Source organism: Vicugna pacos, chromosome 17, assembly GCF_048564905.1.
Source record: "Vicugna pacos chromosome 17, VicPac4, whole genome shotgun sequence".
In the NCBI taxonomy this organism is placed as follows: domain Eukaryota; kingdom Metazoa; phylum Chordata; class Mammalia; order Artiodactyla; family Camelidae; genus Vicugna; species Vicugna pacos.
The window spans coordinates 30,154,033-30,170,759 of NC_133003.1; the positions used below are offsets into that span (position 1 = coordinate 30,154,033).

Genomic DNA, 16,727 nt, shown 5'->3' on the forward strand with positions numbered 1-16,727 from the left:
TAAATTCAAATTTTCATCCCAAGTTCCCTCAGTTCTTTGATAAAAGTCAATTAAAACTGGCATCCAAAAAGATGACATTTAAACAATATTCTTGTAACATTAGAATTCTCAGACATTTTGCTTAAAAAAAAATCCTCATAGAAAAAAGACAACCACAAACTTGTAGCAAAATCAAATGAGAAAATAAAATGCCTGTTATTTCAAGAACCTCAAGGTATTTTAGAAAAACTTAATACTAAACTGGTGTACAACTTAAAAACTTGTTTTATAGGATTTTTCTAAATAGTTTATTTTTACTTCCATGAACAGGAATAAAGTTTTTCAATATTGTGTATTTATAATTTATTTTTATAAATTTAAAAGTTAATTATCAAGATAAATGTAAATACTATTTACTAGTTTGTTGCTATGATCATTCGTGTTATAAATGTACAAAATTTAGTTGGAATTTGAGAGTCTATCATAAAATCACAAGGATCTTTTGGTTTATTTTTTATTATTTGTTTTTTTTTTCAATGTACATGGCCAAGAAGATTATTCATAAAGTTCTCAAGCATTCTGAAAAATCCAAGTAAAAAAAATATATATAATTTACTCTGGAAAAAATCTTGACACATTTGTAGATTCAGAATTACTGAGAAATTAATTTCAAAGTAAAAATCATGTCTCCGTGTGGGAATGCTTATTATCTTAAAACATGAAATTTTATACTTTGTTGCCCTCTGCATAGAAAATTAAGTTAGGGAGGAAAGAAAACTTTCTGAAGAGTCAGTACAAATGTTACATGCATACAGTTATGAGTAATACTTTCAACAATAAAAAATTCCTCTCCAGGGCATTTCACCAATTCCTGCTGCTCCCACTGTAAAGAATAAAGCTTCTGCTGAAATCGATGGTCAGAAGGAAAAAAAAAATACTCTACTACCAATGGCACTGGACAATGATCTAGATGCTGGGATGTTTTCCAAGGGATAATGCTATCTCAGACTCCAACATGAAAAAAATATTTTGTAAGTATATTTATGTGCTTCAATTTAATTAAAATTCATAGCTTGAATGATCTCCAGGACTTAAAGAAACCAGGTCAGTCTCAAATTATGTAATACTTTCCTTTCAAATCACAACATGCCACCCATCTCTACTTGACTATTAAAAGTCACAATTACAATTGATAACTGAAAACCAAGTGCTCAAAAAATTCATTGGATCCGTTTTAGAAGCACCTATTTATGTACACAGCTTCCATAGCTAAAAGGTCAAGTAAAAATTCACCTCCAAAGCCACGGTTGCTAAGCAACTCTTTTCGGAAGTTCTGCAACATTGATCAAGCATATTACTGGTGCCACCAACTGGATTCAGAATAAATGTAACACCTTACCTGTTTCTCCAAAGGGGGAGGGGAGGCGGATCCCTTGTTTACCTTCTTAGACAGACATCAGAGGTCAATCCTATATTCGACATTTGGTCTGTGAGATTGAGAGGCTTTTTGTCTTTCCTCTCTCAAAAAAATAAAAGAAAGGATACGTCCTGGAACCACAGGTTTCCTGTTCACCAGGGCAAAGGACAGTTCCGTTTTGAGAAATACCACAGAGGGTTTGATGAGATGTTGGCCGAATCTGAATGACATTTCCTCAGAGTGAAGACTGAAAGAGAAAGTGATTTAGAAAACGATCATTTATAAAATTCAGGTGAGAAACTCAGATCATATATGACTTTAAAGAAAGCAAAGTCCCTTACTACAGATTCTTAGTTGTAAAGACATTATTTAAATTGTTCCCCATGTAATGTCCACTAAGATGTATTCTGGGAGTCCTCCTAAAATACTCCACTTTCCCTACCAGCACTGCCTTGGTTGGATTTAGTGTTTTCAAGCAGAAGCTTCCATGTAGACAATAAACTGTCCTCTTAAATCCCTCTGCACTTCAGGTAGCCATGTTAATCCATATCCACGAGGTCCAATCTGTCAGGTACTCTTGTTAACCATCCGTTTCATCATCTTTGCTAAGCTGAAAATTTTCATTGTTAAGCATTGACTATAAACCTTCTCAGTCTTAGGTTCTTTTCTCAAATGGTTTTATCTTTGTTTATATAAAAGCAATTTAGGAAAAAGTACAAACACTGTTTGACCTTGCCTACAAGTACAAAAATATGTGAGTATTCCTAGAGAAATATTATAGGAAAATTTCCAAGATTAAAGGGAAAAAATGAGGAAAAGGAAGAAGCAGCAAAATGAGTTTAAGATCAGAAAAATTCCTGGTTGATACAGAGGCAGTATGCAGCAAGATACGGGAAATGTTCCATATCTTGTTTGGGGGGAAAAGCCACAAGTTGGAGATGGAGAGAAGACAAGGGGATGCCAGATTTTACACTTGGTACCTAGGGTACCAAGGAATGATTTTCCATCAGTCAATGCCAATACATGGCAAAGTTACTTTCTGAATGACTAAGACACACCCTCCTTGGGAAACCATTTCATTTTTCTAATTTAGGAACCACCCTACTACAAAACTGATGAAAATACAATGAGCCATGGGAAAACAAATACAAAAAAAAGGTCACATCAGAAAATGGCTGTCTGTTTTATAAAGCATATCAATAAATGCGTAATTGCTTAATGATTCTAATGTTCTCAATGACCCAAAAGATACAGAGCGCCAGGTAAAATGTATCTACTGTAGAAGCACCTACATAGCCAGAATTTAATGTATTTCAGGTACAAAGAAATAAAGCACAGAGTTTAGCTGAATGATACAAATACTAGTTTTTAAAACATTTACAACTACCTCATAAAAATGAAAGGTCAGTAGGATGCTGAAAATTATATAACTCAGTGGTTTTCAAGAGGTGTTTCCTGAACCAGCAGCATCAACATCACCTGGAAACTTACTAGAAATGCAAATTCTTGAGTGCTGCTCCAAACCTACCAAACCAGAAACTCTAGCAGAAGGGCCCAAAAATCTACACTTTAAATCAGTGGTCTGGATGATTCAGAACCGCTGACCAAATCCAACCATTCTCTCAATCCATTCCTTACAGAAGAATCTTTGCCAGGTAGCTGGCTAGCCTATGCTTGACTATACCCAGTGATAGGAACCTCGCTATCCATTCCTTCTAAGATAATCAACTCCAGCAATTATGCAGTTGCACCTCATATACCAAGTCCACCTTTTTGTCATGGATTAATGCCTTGGGGTCATGCAAAACAAGTATCATTCAAGTGGAAACGCTTTAGATATTTGGACTTAATCCTCATTCATTTCCCCCAGTTTTTCTAGAATAAACATGGCAACTCATTTCAGTCATTCTATAGACAGCATTGATTCAAATCCCCTGCAGCCATCTGTGATTTTCTGCCTCCCCAGTACCCACTTTCTGTAGTTCTGGCCACACCACTCATCTTTCTTTGAGTAATACCCACCATATTCCATAGGTTGGGCTATTCCTACAGCCAGATTCTAGGCATGGGAAAGTGACCCAGGCATCCTTAGTCCTTCATCACACGATTGTTTCAGGAATGGATGTAGGACAAAAAAAAAATAAAAAGGAGCCATTCAAAGAAGGCTATCCGTGAGTGGCTTACCGCAGATACTACAGGGAAAGGGCTTGCTTGCTTTCTGCTAAATTGCCAAACAGGTAGGACATGAACCTGGTAGAGCAAGAGATTACACTGAAAAGAGTCTGCCTGATATGAGAGCCAACGCTGAGGCCAGGAAAGCCAAGATTCAGAAAGAGACCAATATCTGATCACACTGTTTGTGCACCTAGATCTAACAGTGCTGGAAGGACTAATATTCCTGGAGTGTTTTCTCTTATGGATAACTGTACAGGGTTGACTTTAGCAGAGGCTCCAGTTGATGAACTACTATTACGAGTCCATCAGAGTGTCTTCTTTTTGTTTTCATTTTTCTCATTATCATTCTCCCTTCAACTTCAATGCCCAGTCCCATTCCTTCTGCTCCCACCGCAGGGCCTCTTTTTTTTTTTTTAATAATGAATGTTGTGGTTATAACCTTTTTGCATTTTAATAAATATTTCATATGTCAAACACACAGGGCTCTTGCATATGGTTTTTGTATCTGTATGGAAGTTGTATCATGCTTTAAATCTCATTCTGCCTTTCTTTAAACATCGTTTTAGAGACACATGCATGTTGTCATAGATGTAATTCATTTTTTCTCACTGCTTATTCTCTCACTGTATTCCACTGCAATTTTTCTTGTTCATTCTTCTAGTGCTGAAGAATTAGCTTTCTCTAATTGTTCACCACAAATAACAATGTGATGACCATCCTTACCAAATTTCCCTAGGTATCTAAGCTTGAGTCTGATTATTGGGTTTTAGGTTATATACATAGATTTTTTTTAATATATGCACTAGTTTGCATTCCCAGAAGCAATACAAATAGACTTCTAATTTTCCATATCCTTGCCAGCACTCAGAAGTATATGATTTCCTACCTTTTACTGGTATGACAGGCAAAAAAGGGTCCCTTAATTTTAATTTGCTTGCCTCCAATGTGATACGTCTGTGTACATTTATCCTTGTATGAAAGATTAATTCATACTCTGCCCTTTTTTGCATTGGTTTTCTTCCTTCTATTTTTTGATTTTCCAGAGTCCATTGTATATTTAAATATTGATCTTGGTCTATTAAACATGACAATTATATTTTCACCATCTGTTAGTTTTCCTATCATCAACTCCACTGAACAAATAGCATTCATTTTGATGTATTCATCAATTTTCTTTTCATGGTTTGTGCTCTATGAATCTTATAAAACAAACCCTTCCCTACCATAACGTTACAAAATTATGTTCTTAAATTTTTGTCTATCAGCTTCATATTTTCACTCTTAAGTGTTAGGTGTTTAATCCACTTGGGGCTTTGCTTATGGTATGAAGTATAGAAATGGTTTCATTTTTTTCCTTTTGTGAGCCAACTTTCCTAGCACCAAGTGCTGGGAATGATTACGCTAAGCTCCCATATGTGCACAGGAATGAATCTGGACTTTATTATATCCTGATTGTATGCCAGATGCTAGAGAATAGGGGGCACCAAAATTCATCTCTAAAGGGCCAGATTCAGTCTGTTGTTAATACTCAACCCTGTTATGGCAGCATGAAAGCAGCCATAGACAATAAACGAAGGAATGGATGTGGCTGTGTCCCAATAAAACTTTATTTGTAAGAACAGGCAGCAGCCTGGATTTGCCTCGTGGGCTGTATAATGTTAATGCCTTGTGAAGAAAAGGTCCTTTTTTATCTTTATTTTCCCATATAAACTGTAGATTCAGCTTTGCCCCTTCAAAAACATTCTCGCTTAGGCACTGAACTGAATTTAAATTTTAATGGGGGAAACATGACATCTTCACAATATTCAATCAATCCATTTATAAAGGATGCATTTATGCTTTGTAATACCATAATAAAACTCTTGTAATAGGGTTTTAAATTTCCCTTATATGTTTCATGAATTCTTTCTTAGATTTATTCCTAGATAGCTTTTAGTTTATGTCAGCATTGTAAATGGTATCTTATCATCATCATAGTTTATAATTGGTTATTCCCAGTACAGACAAAAGCTATTAATACTTTTATGCTGCTCTTAAAAGCTGGCAACATAAATGAACCCTTATATTACTCCTAATAGTTTCTGCTTATTCTCTTTGGTTTTCTATAGAAGTGATTTTACTTAGAAATAATAATTATATCTTTCAACTACTCTGCTTATGTTGGTTTCTTTGTCTTATTGCATTGGTCAGGTATTTGGTAACATGTTGACAAGAAGAAGTAACAGCATAGGCCTTCTTGTCTTCTTCCCAATCTTAATAGAAATGAGTTTCAAGTTTTGTTTTTCCCATTAAAAATATCATCTGCCGTAGGTTTCTAGGAGAAAGACCTTGTCAAGCAGAAAAAATTTCCTCTTTTAAGTTGCTAAGAGTTTATTCCATTTGAAAAAGAACAAACTTAATTTTATTAAATGCCTTTTCTTTATCATTGATCATGCAATTTCCCATTCGTTTCCATTAATGTGGCAAATAATAGTAACAGACTTTAAATACTAAAACATCCTTTCTCTTTTACGATGAACTCAACTTAGTCACAATACACTGCTAGATCTGAATTCTTAGTGTTTTTCAATGTCATAAGTGAAGTTCACCATTTTTTTTTTTACCTGGTTTTTGTTTTCAAAATCAAACTAAATAGATTAGCTTTTTTTTCTTTTTTCTATAAGAAGTTTTATAAAAAGGATTTTCTATTCCTTCAGAGTTAAACAGAACTCACTTGTCAAACTGGGCCCCTTTTTATATTGCAGGGAAGATTAAATTCGGTAATCATTACAATTTATTTAATGGTTGTTGATTAAGTTTTTCTTGCATCAATTTTTTAGGCATATATCCTTTTCACCTAAATTTTCATCTATATTGATAACAACCATCATATTCTTTAACAGATTATTATATGTAGCCTATGAAAATTTTCAAAGGACCACCTCCTGGTTCTTTGCTTTCATTAATTTTCTCTATTTTGTTCCTTATTTTCTGTATTTGTATTTGATCCCCCTTACGTTTTTCCTTCCTTGTTTCTTCAAATCCACCATGTTGCAGTTTTTCTAATTATTTGAGCAGAACATTGAGCTTACAGGGTTTCAGACTTCCTAGTCTTCTCTTGGGAAACAAAGTATATGCTGTCACTGAAGTATTCCATTAGCTTCCTCTCTCAAATTTTGAACTATTCTGCTTTTATTATCCCTTAGCTTTAAATTTTTGCTATTCTTATTATCACTTCTTACTTAGCCTCGGGGTTATTTCATAGTATGTCTTTTCATTTCCAACATATGGAATGTTTTTGTTACATTTCTGTTAATAATGACTGCATTTAAAGCACTGTAGTTCGAGAAAAGAATCTCTATAATGTTGATTTTTTAGAATTCAAGGCTTCCTTCCTAATCCATTAAAAGATGAAGCATGTGCCTAATCCACGTGACCACCAGAATAATATATTCTGCATTTGTTAAGAAGTTTTACACATGTGGTAGAGCAAATTCATTGTTATACAAATCTTCCTCTGCTTACTTTTTGTCTCATTGTTTCATCAGTGTTAGATTTCTAATGGCAATTGTTTAATCTATGTCAAATGCCAGAAATGACTGCTTTTTATTTTATGGCAAGTGCATATGCCCCTGTTTGTTTTACTCCCTTGATTTATTCTTCCTTTTTCTTTTGTGTCTATTTGACAAGTGTTAAGTTTCTCCATCTCGGTATCTTCAACCTGTGTCATTTAAAAAAATTTTTTTTAAATAAACATTATAGCACTTTGTGTTCTCTCCGTTGGACAGTCTGTCGTGGTTACTTTAACCCCATTCATTTATACCAATTATTCCTCGAGCTTATTTCAAACACACTATTTCATCTTTTTGTTTTACCTTTTTCTCTTTCCTATCTGCCACTGCCTAGATCAAGTTTTTTCCTATGGTATGAAAATCATACATTCTATTTTGTGTCAGTAGTGGTTATTCTTATTATAGTCCATACTAACATTCAACGCCCTCATCAATTATATAAAAGCAGATCAGTGTCTCTGCCCTTAGCATACACTTCCCACCTTGGATCTCTTTCAGATATCGTCTTCCATCTTCCCCATGTCCAATTTGTAATGTTTTGAAACAATACTTGGTAATAATTTGAAATAGCTCTTGATACGCTGGGGTTTTTTGTGGCTTTTAACCACCACTTACTCCAGTGATCGTACTTTTTATCCTACTTACAAAGGTCTACAGACATCCTCCTTACCCCAGGCAGCAGTGGCCTCAGCACTATGCCCTCTTCTGAATTTGACCTCCCTCTCTGGTTTCTGGCCTCCCCCTTCAAAGCCTTCCCCCCCTAAATCTCCACTACAAAAATCACTAAATTCCCAACACTTCCAAACTCATTCTATGAGGCTATCATCACCCTGATTTCAAAACCAGACAGATAACACACAAAAAAAGAAAATAACAGGCCACTAACACTTATGAGTATAGATGCAACAATCCTCAACCAAGTACAAGCAAAGCAACCCCAACTATGCATTAACCCGCTCATGCACTATGATCAAATAAATGCGAGTCATCCCTGGGATGCAGGGATCTTTCAATATCCATAAATCAATGTGATACAACACATTAACAAATTAAAGAATAAAATCCATATGATCATCTCAACAGATGCAGAGAAAGCTTTTGATAAAACTCAACATCCATTTATGATAAAAAAAAAAAAAAACTCTCCAGAAAGTGGGCATCAACATAATAAAGGCCAGAAATGACAAACCCACAGCTAACATCATACTTCATGGGGAAAAGCTGAAAGCACTTCCTCTAAGATCAGGAACAAGATAAGGTTGCCCACTCTCACCACTTGTACTCAACATAGTTTTGGAAGTCTTAGTCATAGCAATCAGAGAAGGAAAAAAATAATAGAAGGAATCCAGATTGGAAATAAAGTAGTAAAACTGTCACTGTTTGCAGATGACATGATACCATACACAGAAAATCCTAAAGAAGTGACCAGAAAACTACTAGAACTCAATCAATTTGATAAAGTTGCAGAACACAATTAATACAAAATCAGTAGCATTTTTATTCACTAACAACAAAAATAGCAGAAAAAGAAATTAAGAAAAAAATACCATTTACCATTACACGAAAAAGAATAAAATACCTAAGGAATAAACCTACTCAAGGAAGCAAAAGACCTGTACTCCGAAAAGTATGACATTGATGAAAGAAACTGAAGATGACATAAACAAATAGAAATATATAACATATTCTTGGATTAAAAGAATCAGTATTGTTAAAATGGCCATACTATCCAAGGCAATATACCAATTCAGTGCATTCCCTATCAAATTACCAACGACATTCTTCACAGAGCTGGAACAAAAAAAATGTTAAAATTTGTATGGAAACACTAAAGACCCCGAATAGCCCAAACAATCTTGAAAAAGAAGATAGGAGCTGGGGGAATCACAATCCTTGACTTCAGACAATACTACAAAGCTACAGTAATCAAAACAGTAAGGTACTGGCACAAAACAGCCACATAGATCAATGTAACAGAGGAGAAAGCCCAGAAATAAACCCACGCACTTATGGTCCATTAACCTATGACAAAGGAGGCAAGAATATACACTGGAGAAAAGACAGTCTCTTCAGTAAGTGGTGCTAGGAAAACTGGACAGCTACCTGTAAATGACTGAACTTAGAACATTTTCTAATACCAGATACAAAGATAAACTCAAAATGGATTAAAGACATTTAAATGTAAGGCCAGATACTACAGAACTCCTAGAGTATAACAAAGGCAGAACATTCTTGGAAATAAATCACTGCAATGTATTTTTTGAACCAGCTCCTGGAATAATGGAAATAAAAGCAAAAATAAACAAATGGGATCTAATTAAACTTAAAAGCTTTTGCACAGCTAAGGATACCACCAACAAAATGAAAAGACAACCTACATAATGGGAGAAAATATTTGCAAATGATGCGACTGACAAGGGAGTAATTTCCAAAATATACAAACAGCTCATACACCTTAATATCAAAAAACAAACAAACAAGCAACCCAATCAAAAAATGGGCAAAAGACCTAAACAAGTAATTCTCCAATTAAGACACACAAATGGCCAACAGGCACAGGAAAAAATGCTCAATATCACTAATTATCAGAGAAATGCAAATCAAAACTACAATGAGGTATCACCTCATACCACTCAGAATGGCCATCATTAAAAAGTCTACAGTAAATGCTAGAGAGGGTGTGGAGAAAAAGAAACCCTCCTACATTGCTGGTGGGAATGTAAACTGGTGCAGCTACTATGGAGGACAGTATAGAAATTCCTTAAAAAACTTAAAACTGACCTACCATATGATCCAGCAATCCCACTCCTGGGCATATACCCGGAGACATGCATCCTAATGTTCACAGCAGCACTATTTACAATCGCCAAGATATGGAAACAACCTAAATGTCCATCAACAGATGACTGCATAAAGAAGATGTGGGTGTGGGTGTGGGTGTGTGTGTATTGGAATACTACTCAGTCATAAACAGAATAAAATAATGCCATTTGCAGAAACATGGATGGACCTAGAGATCATGATTCTAAGTGAGGTAAGCCAGAAAGAGAAAAATGCCATGATATCACTTATATGTGGATTCTTAAAAAAAAAAAAAGGACATAAATGAACTAATTATTTATAACTCAGCTGATTTCTTGATTATGTGTAAGCAGATCTGACTGTCCTTTATGAGTGGATTACTGCATTCTGGTGATCTTATTTTTGGCCTTATTCCTTTGATAACTATGTAAGTTTAAAAAGCTAAAGCTCTAAACTGTTCTTAGAAACAATGAACAGTACATATATGTAAATTAAAACATGTGCAGTATATTGTATATATGTATTTACATGTAATATATTGTATATGTACAGTCAAATTGTAACAATTCTACCTAATAAAAATGAAAACTGAAAAAAAAACCCACTAAATTCTCTTATTTCCCACATTTCATTTCTTCCTCCTGGATTCATTTTTCCACTTTTTCTTTTCATTTTTTCCTTTTCTTTTCCTTTTTTGCTAGGACAAATTTTCTCTAAGTACTTTCAGAGAGGGTCAGTATGTGGCAAACTGAGCTACTATACAAGATGGTATCTTTATTTTATCCTCCCATTAAATGAAGTAACCAGAAATAAAATCCTAAGCTTAAAGTTTGCTTGTTTCAACACTTTGAAATATATTCCTTTGCCCTCTCACATTCTGGTATTGCTATGGAGAGAAGTCCAGCAACATTCAGATTCCTGTTCACTGGAAGATGGTGTAGTTTTTAATCTCAGAATTGTTAAGAGCCTAAGTGTAGGGCTATGCACTAGTTTCCAAGGGCTGTAGTAACAAATTATCACAAACTGGAAGGCTTAAAAACAGAACTATATTTTCTCCTAATTCTGGAGGGTAGAGGTCTGAAATCAAGGTGCTGGGAGGGCCTCTGAAGACTAGGGAAGAATCCTTCCTTGCCTCTTCCTGATTTCTGCTGGATGTCAACAATCCTTGTCTTGAGGATGTATCACTCTAACAGCTGCCTCTGTCTTCACAGGGCTGTCTTCTCTGTGCGTCCTCTTCATCTTCTTATGAAGATATAATTCATTGAATTTAGGACCCCCTCTATTCCAGCATAAACCCATCTTAACTAATTACAAAGATCCTATTTCCAAATAAGGTGAAGTGCTGAGGTTCCTCTTGGGGTAGAACGTTATTCAAACCATGATAGACTACTTTCCCAAGTCATCCTGCTTGGTCGACTATGAACCTTTTCCATATGAGGTCTTGAGTTTTCACTGGATTCTTTATATTCCAGGTCATTACCTTTCCAAATATCCCCTGGTCTCAACTTGCTTCTCTGCCCTTCAGGGATCCTATCTGTTGGAGTTCAGGGTGGGCCACCCCAAAATGTATAATGGTGGCATACTGATCATTTTGAATTAAAGTTACTTTGAAAATAGCCAATGCAAGTGGGACACTCTGACCCTCCTGTCTGTCTCCCAGAAAGCAGGAAACCAATCTCTCCAATGAAAGGTACATTCCCTCCATCTGGAGGTAAAAGGACACCCCTTACCTCCAGAGATGGAGTTCAGGGAAAAAAGCTTATGCAAACAAACCCTGTTACTTCTTTAATGTACTACCCCAAGTCCAAACTCTGTTTAGATTCTTCACTGATGGAGTGCTCCAAACCTCAGTTTCTCTGTCCTGTCAATTTCTCACAAATTCATTGCTTGTCTAAGAAGTATAAAAGCAGCCTGCTTTGACCACTTCTTAGGTCCAATTTCTAGGAAACCTCCATGCACATGAATTTTTTTTAAATTTTTCTGTTAGTCAGTCTGAAGTCCATTTTATTATTAGTCCAGTGACAAGAACTCAAGACGGGTAGAAAGGGAAATTTTCCCTCTCCAACGTATCTAACACTTCTATTCATTCTCCCCCTTAACTCTTTCCTCAGTCTTCTCATATTTTTATTTCTTCCTGATGCCTTTTGGGAGACAACCTAATCCATCTAACTGCTGATAAACATCAGTATGAATATAATCCATCCATTAATCTAGTTCCTAAGGTTACACATGAGGCTTAATTATTTCCCATTTCTCCTCTACTCAAGGCCACCCTGCCTCTCACCTCTCTCCTTCTCAAGCACCACTCTTGCCAATGAGCTTATGCATTCCTATTACATTTCTTCTCCTAAGTTTAGCCTGCTAACAGTTTGAAAAGTTGACTACCCTCTTCACTATTCCTTCCCTTTTGGTATGTCAAGACAACTCACAAAGTCCTTGATTGAGAGGAATCATGAAGACATGGAATGAGTGTTCAAAGCATACCGACCCTGAGTCTTGGTTCCGTCACTCCCTGACCTTCAGTAATTCACTGAACTTCTCACCCTCAGATACCTCATCTGAAAATAATGGATGACAAGGTGTATAATGCACATCTCACTTCATTTGTCACATGACACAGGCAGCCCCAAATGGTAGTATTTCTCTATCTCCTTGCTCAAATCCAATTTTTCCTCTTCTTTTAATTGTGGTAAAATTCTGTCTACTTGGGCTGCTAGCAGACATGCTTCCTCAAGTTTTAATTCCAGTCGAGAAGAAAAGTACTCCAAGAAATATAAAAGGAACAGGGGTAAAGAAAAGTTTAAGAGCCAATACTGTGTGACAGGAAGATTCCTGCATCTCCAGGATCTGAAACGGTCTGCAAGGCTGAGATAAATATTAAATACTTTCCTCTCACATGAAAAGTGCAGAAAGCAATTTTATTTTATGCTAAAGTAAAATTGCTGAAATCTTTTTTTTTTCAACCAAACAAGAAAGCTGGATGTACCAATATTTTGTTGAATTTTCAGGAGAAAATCACCTCCGAGGATCTCTGTTTCTTAATAAATATGGAGATGGCTTCTGGCATCCAGAAAACCAAGTCCTGGGGTAGGGACCTCAGTCTAAGGTTTAAGGTCTTATTCTTTTTCAGTAGGCTTTAGCTAAGACAGAAATAGAAGGAAGTAAGTTCATTCCAGAAACAGTGACTGACGCCTGCATGTGTCTCTTTATAAACCAATGACAGAATTAAGTATGTTAATGAAAACCAAAGGTACATTTTTAGTTAATTGGTTTTTTTATTTGTATTCCTTAGTAATTACTTATTTTGAACTGAAATTATGTAACTTCAAGGTATTTAATGAGTCTCCATGTCCCATCTTTTCAGCTATGAAAGCTATTTAGATCTCTCTATCTTCTATAACCAATCTCTACCCCCTCTGTCTCCTGTAATTCTCACTAGCTAGTAGCATCACATTATTTTCAGAACTGTATCTCCAAAATTTAGTGAACAGTAAGGAAGTAATGAAAAGGTCTCTGCTATTCACATTTAATTTTGTGACTCAGTGAATTTGATCAGTCATTTTTTGACACGGTTAAATAGGCAACCTAACTTGTAATTGTAAGTTCAATGGCCACAAAAGCAAATGCCCCAAAATGTGAAATTTTCCCCATTTACAACAGGTGACAACAGCTCATTTCAGAGTAGATCAGGTTTCTTCCTGATTTGCTTGTAAATGCTGTATTAATGGCCAACTAAATGTGATATGCTTCTGTCTCCAAAAACAAAAAATTCAACCCTAAAATTTGAGCAGAAAAGATCCAAGAAGATTAGTTAGATCCAGTCCTCTCATTCTAGAGATGTTCAGTAAGTCTAGCAAGTCAAGTGGCTTACTCAAAGTCACTCTGAACCCAGGGGCTCTCCTTTAGAGGATACTACTTATGGAGGGTACTTTTAAAGATTTCCTTACACTGGAATTCAGGGACCCCACTCCCAGAAACACTGAATTAAAGGTAACTGGCACTTTAGGAGATTCCTTGGTGCCAAAACCACATAGCAATACTCTCATAAGTTGGCCTGCTGGTGACTCAGAATATGCCTTATGTCTATTTTTTTTTTCATAGTATTTCACCAAATGAAGAACACAAAATATAAACTTCTTTCTGAGAATGTGAGGGCCCTTCAAAGTCCAACCACTCAAGTTTGAGAAACTCAAGATTTCAGCAAATGACCTAATGGGCCATTCTCATCAGAATGTGAAACCCTTATCTATAGACCACCACAACACTATTTCATGATTACCTTTCCCTACCGCAAATGATTTCTTGAGGACAAATGAAAAGTCTGAAAATTTCCACAAGCAGTACAGTAGGCTGGCTACTCAAAGTGCAGTCTGCTGGCCAACAATACCCGTGTTACTTGAGAGTTGTTGGAAATGCAGGTTCCCAGGCTCCACCCCAAATCTACTGCATCAATCTGTATTTTAACAAGCTTCCCAGTTGTGTCACATGCACATTCAAGTTTGAGAAGTACTTTCCCAGAGCACCGGTTCCAAAACTAGGTTTACTGAAATTATCTTGGGATCGTTCTCAAGCAATAGCTTCCTAACAATACAATTCTCCATCCTAGCCCAAACCTAGCAGAACTTCTGGGATAATGAGGTTAAGAACACAGAGTCAGTCTGTGAAATGGAGATTACAGTAATACCTCTTCTCAAGGACACACATAAAGCATTTAATAAGTATTCAATAAATGTTAGTCATCATGTTGTCAGTATTTTACCCTGGCAGAAAGTAATGCCCAATTTTATCCAGTAAAAAATCGGTAACTGTCAACTAATATATAAGTTAATGATAAGTTGCTTGCAATAGTGCTTGTCATCTAAATGGCATATAATTTTTAGTTAAGCAAAATTTTTTAAAAAACATTTTGGCACTGCACTGCCCTTAGATGATTGCTAACCTCTCTGTATTAGAATTAAAGCAACGTCAGGTAAAAAGTAGCATCTGATTAAGTAACAGCTAACACTTACCCCTTACTTTCATCATTCTAAGCAATTTCTCTGTAACAACTTACTTAATGCTCCTGAAAACCCTATGAGGAAGGTTCTTCGTACCTCAACATTTATGTGTCTCTTCAATTACTTCCTGTGCATTAATTCCCAGATTTGAGAACTGCTGTGTTCAAAGAATATTGAACCTTCAATGTTATTGGTCTGTACTGCTCAATCTCTCCCAAGACGTGTTTCTAACAATGTACATTCACAGGTAGTTTAGGGAGAAGAGCCATTCCCCCAAACTGTGTCAACACCGGGCATATCTCTAATAAAAATTTGTCATTACTTAGAAATATCATGTTGTAAAAAATGACTTCTACTAAGTATCCTATCTAAAGCAATCTGCGATGAAAACTGACATCTCCCAGGCAACCAAGAAGCTAGACATGATGAAAAAGAAGTACTGTTCTTTTGGTAAAAAGGATGAAAAACTTGTATTTCTTTTACCTTGAAAGATAGACATATTATTCCATTATGGCTTGGGGTGGTAAGATTTATTTTTTAAAAAAATCTGCTATTTTGTATGCTGAAATGACTCAGCAAATAGGAGGAATCTAAACCAATTCCAGAAGGCATGACCAATCCTTTTTGGGGGTCATCAGAAGCAGCCACACTGCAAGTAACTCCAGACACTTCTACTAACTAATAAATATGCTTCTATTTCAGTTCACTTCACTTAAAAACAGGGGGCTCAAATGTTAACCAAAAATGTAAATGCATTTGAAAAGCTGCTGGTTAATGGATCTGAAGACTAACCTTAACAGGAAAAATGACTTGTCATCTAACTGAGGAACAACACACTTTTAGCTGGCCAGGCTCTCCAACACATTTTATGGATGACTTAGAAAACAATCAGGGTGCATAAATGGATAGCCAGAGACGTACATTTAGGTTTAGATGATGTATAAAACATGGTAAGCTCACAGGCGTATCAAAATTCCACAAGAGACAGCATACGAATATCCCACAAAATGACAAGAAGAACAAAGAGAAAGAGAAGACAGCTTCAAGTGCCTCAGAATTCAAACAAAAGTATAGCTGTAACATTTTTCTACAAAGGAAAAAAAAACAAATTTTACTCAAGTGTATTAAGTTATCAACCTATGGTGTCACTGAGGAAGAATTTTCAATTGTTTCCAAGTCAAATAAAATACCAAAGCTCAACTATTTATAAACAGGAAACACATAGGTACTGAAAATGCCAGCTATTTTTCCAAGACTTCACTTCATCAGCTACCTCTGCTCCCCTCCCCTCGACACGTTAATGTTTGTTTTACAATGTTTGCTTGTGCAGAATCTCTAACCTCACTCTCACTGATTTCTTCCCCTTCTCCAACAGAGCATTTCAGACTTGCTCACACTGAAATAATCTTTCCTTGGATTGGTCATTCCTTGAACTCTAACCACTTACATGATTCATTCAACAAGTATTATATACTTGCCATATTCCAAGTACTCCTTCAGTGATGGACATGCCAGCCCCTGCACATGTGGAGTAATCTAGGGGCACGGTGAGGAGGAACACGGTGGAGACCACAAATCAGTCAGCTAGCAAAACCATTTCTGATTCCAATTTGAAGGAAATAATCAGGGGGCAAAGACATGTAGTGACTTGGAGGGAGCAGAAGTGGCTGGTTTAGCGTGGATGGAAAGGGAACCTAACATTTGATCCAGGACTTGAATGAGGAAGAGCCCACTATGTATGAGTATCTGGGTCCAGAAGGTTCCTGGTGGAGGAAACAGCAAGTGCCAAGGCAAGAATGAGCTTGG

At 36.1% G+C, this 16,727-nt stretch overlaps 1 protein-coding gene across 8 annotated transcripts in view; it reads right to left on the bottom strand.

Moving 5' to 3' along the window:
- FHIT (fragile histidine triad diadenosine triphosphatase) overlaps positions 1–16,727 on the bottom strand; it is a 1,244,593-nt gene that overhangs the window by 667,142 nt on the left and 560,724 nt on the right. For all 8 annotated transcript variants that reach the window (XM_072941591.1, XM_015236553.3, XM_031686352.2 and 5 more), the window contains one exon: positions 1,525–1,643. In XM_072941591.1, the coding sequence (XP_072797692.1) occupies positions 1,525–1,627 (103 nt within the window). In that variant the 5' untranslated portion in view covers positions 1,628–1,643. The remainder of the gene's footprint in view (positions 1–1,524; positions 1,644–16,727) is intronic.